Source organism: Gavialis gangeticus, unplaced genomic scaffold, assembly GCF_001723915.1.
Source record: "Gavialis gangeticus isolate Ggan-Ray unplaced genomic scaffold, GavGan_comp1, whole genome shotgun sequence".
In the NCBI taxonomy this organism is placed as follows: domain Eukaryota; kingdom Metazoa; phylum Chordata; order Crocodylia; family Gavialidae; genus Gavialis; species Gavialis gangeticus.
The window spans coordinates 31,763,430-31,765,849 of record NW_017729029.1 but is presented as its reverse complement, the minus strand read 5'-3'; the positions used below and the strand labels follow the sequence as shown (position 1 = coordinate 31,765,849).

The following is a 2,420-nucleotide window of genomic DNA, read 5'->3' as shown; positions in this document are numbered from 1 at the left end:
CCCCTCCCGCCCCCCAGCTTGTTGACAGAAGCCCCACAGCTTCCTTAGTCCTTCTCTTCTGTCCAATATACTTATAGAACCCCTTCTCGTTGTCCTTAACCTCCTTTGCGAGGTGCAGCTAGTTTTTTATCTTTGCCTTCCTGACGTTGTCCCTGCAGGTTCTTGCTGTTTTCTGATGTGCTTCCTTGGTGACTTGCCCATTCTTCCATTTCCTGTATGCTTTCCTTTTGCATTTGAGGTATTTTAGAAGTTCCTTATGCAGCCATGTTGGTCTCTTGCCATTCTTCTTGTGATTCCATCATGACAATTTCTCATTGGACTTCCAATACCGTTCTCTTTAGAAACTCCCCACCCTCCTGGGAACATCTATCCTTCAGTCTATAATCCCATGACACCCTGCCTATTAACTCCTTAAGTCAGATTAAATCCACCTTTTTGAAATCTAACATCCTAATTTTGCTGACCTTATGCTTTCCCTGTCTTTAGATCTGGAATTCTATCATATCGTGATCGCTTCCTCCAAAGTTAACCCATCACCTTCACATCCTCTACCAGTTCTTTCCTGTTGGTCAGGACACGATCCAACATAAATGCTCCCCTAGTTGCATCCACACATTCTAGAACAGAAAGTTGTTTTCCACACCAGTAAGGAACCAGCTCAAAATGTTTATGTTTGGCTGCATTGTTCTTCCAGCAGATGTTGAGAAAATCGTAATTTTCCATTAGTACCATCTCATAGCTTTTGGATAGATTTGTATCTGCTGGAAGAGTACCTTCCTGATTTGGTGCCCTAAAATAAATACCCACCATTATATCGGAGCCACATCTTTCACCTTTCATCTTCACCCAAATGCATTCTACTTTGCTGTCGTCTTGCTCCTGAACCAGGAAGCAAATGTTTGTGTTTTTGACATACAAAGCAACATCACCACATTTTCTCCCAACCTTGTCTTTCCAAAACAAGTGTAACCTTCGATGTCGACATTCCAGTCATAAGACCTGTTCTACCAGAGCTCTGTGATGCCAGTCAGAGCATAGTTTTTTTTCAAGCTTCAGCTTCCAGCTTATCTTGTTTATTTCCCATACTCCTTGCATTTGTATACATGCATCAGATATATTTTGCAGTTTGACCCACTTGCTTCCCTTTTCCACCACTTGTTGCACTCCTATAGCTCTCTAACCCTTCCCCAGAGTTCAATTGCTTCTTTGAGTCCTTCCCCTCTGGACTGTGTACTTTGTTGCTAGGTTTTCATCACTATCCCTCATGGAACCTAGTTTAAAACCCACCTTATTAGATTAGCCAGATGACACCCAAAGATGCTCTTCCCCATTCTTGTCAAATGAATCTCATCTCTTGACAGCAGTCCTCCTCCCAAGAACATCTGGCCATTGTCAAAGAAGCCAAAGTCTTCATGTAAATCCTATTGTCTCAGCCACATGTTCATTTCCCGAATATGATGATATTTGCCTGGACCCTTGCCTGCCATGGGAAGAATGAATGAGAATGCCACTTGTGCTCCAAACTCCTTAATCCTCCTACCAAGAGTTTCGTAGTCACCTCTGATCTGTTCAGTGTTGTTCCCGGCAGTATCATCGGTGCCTATATACAAGCAGGAAGAGGAAGTGGTCTGAAGTATGGGTGAGTTATGATAGTCTTTCTGTGACATCTTGAATTTGGCTTTAGGCAGGCAGCACACCTCCCAAGCCCCCAGATCTGGATGATAAATTGGTGTTTCTGTCCCCCACCAAAAGGAGTTGCCAAACACCATCACTGTTCTCTTCATGCAAAGGTCCTAGAGCCCCTGGTCTTTGGACTGTGTACTTACTGCTCTGTAAGCAGCTGACTCCTCTGTCTCATGCTGGCAGATGTCTTTTCCTCTGCTTTTCCTAGCAATTCCATCACAGAGTGTTTGAAAACAGTTGCTAAACTCAATCCACTGTTCTTCAATACTGTAAGAAGAAAAAAAGAGGAGGGAGAGAAAGGGGAAAAGACATGCAACAAGAACCTACACAGCAACCCCCCAGGGCCCTTGCGTACCTGTGCGCATGCGCGCGGGCACGCGCGCGCACGCACACACACACACACACACACACACACACAGTCTCCTGCTCTCTGGCCCCCTCTGCAGGCAAAGTTCCTCAGTTTACTGCTCTCAGAGTTCACAGGGGGCTGCCTTTTTTTAAGGCTGCTTATCATAGCTCCACTCCTCAATTAACTAACCCAGCCCCACCCAAAGCAAACCCTGTCACCCAGTTACTCCAAAGGGGCAGGAGGAGGGGAGAAGAAAAGGGGAGAGAGAGAAAAGGAAAAAAAAATCCAGCACACACCACAGGGTGAAAAGTGGGGAAGAAAATCCCAAACACACACCCCAGACACTATGCAAACACTCTAACAGCAATCAGCCACCCTAAGTCACTAA

At 45.1% G+C, this 2,420-nt stretch overlaps 1 protein-coding gene across 1 annotated transcript in view; it reads left to right on the top strand.

Moving 5' to 3' along the window:
- Positions 1-2,420, top strand: part of LOC109300344 (connector enhancer of kinase suppressor of ras 2-like) — a 444,864-nt gene that overhangs the window by 418,224 nt on the left and 24,220 nt on the right. The window contains exon 15 of the mRNA XM_019521027.1: positions 1,619-1,623. Coding sequence (XP_019376572.1) covers positions 1,619-1,623 — 5 coding nt within the window. The remainder of the gene's footprint in view (positions 1-1,618; positions 1,624-2,420) is intronic.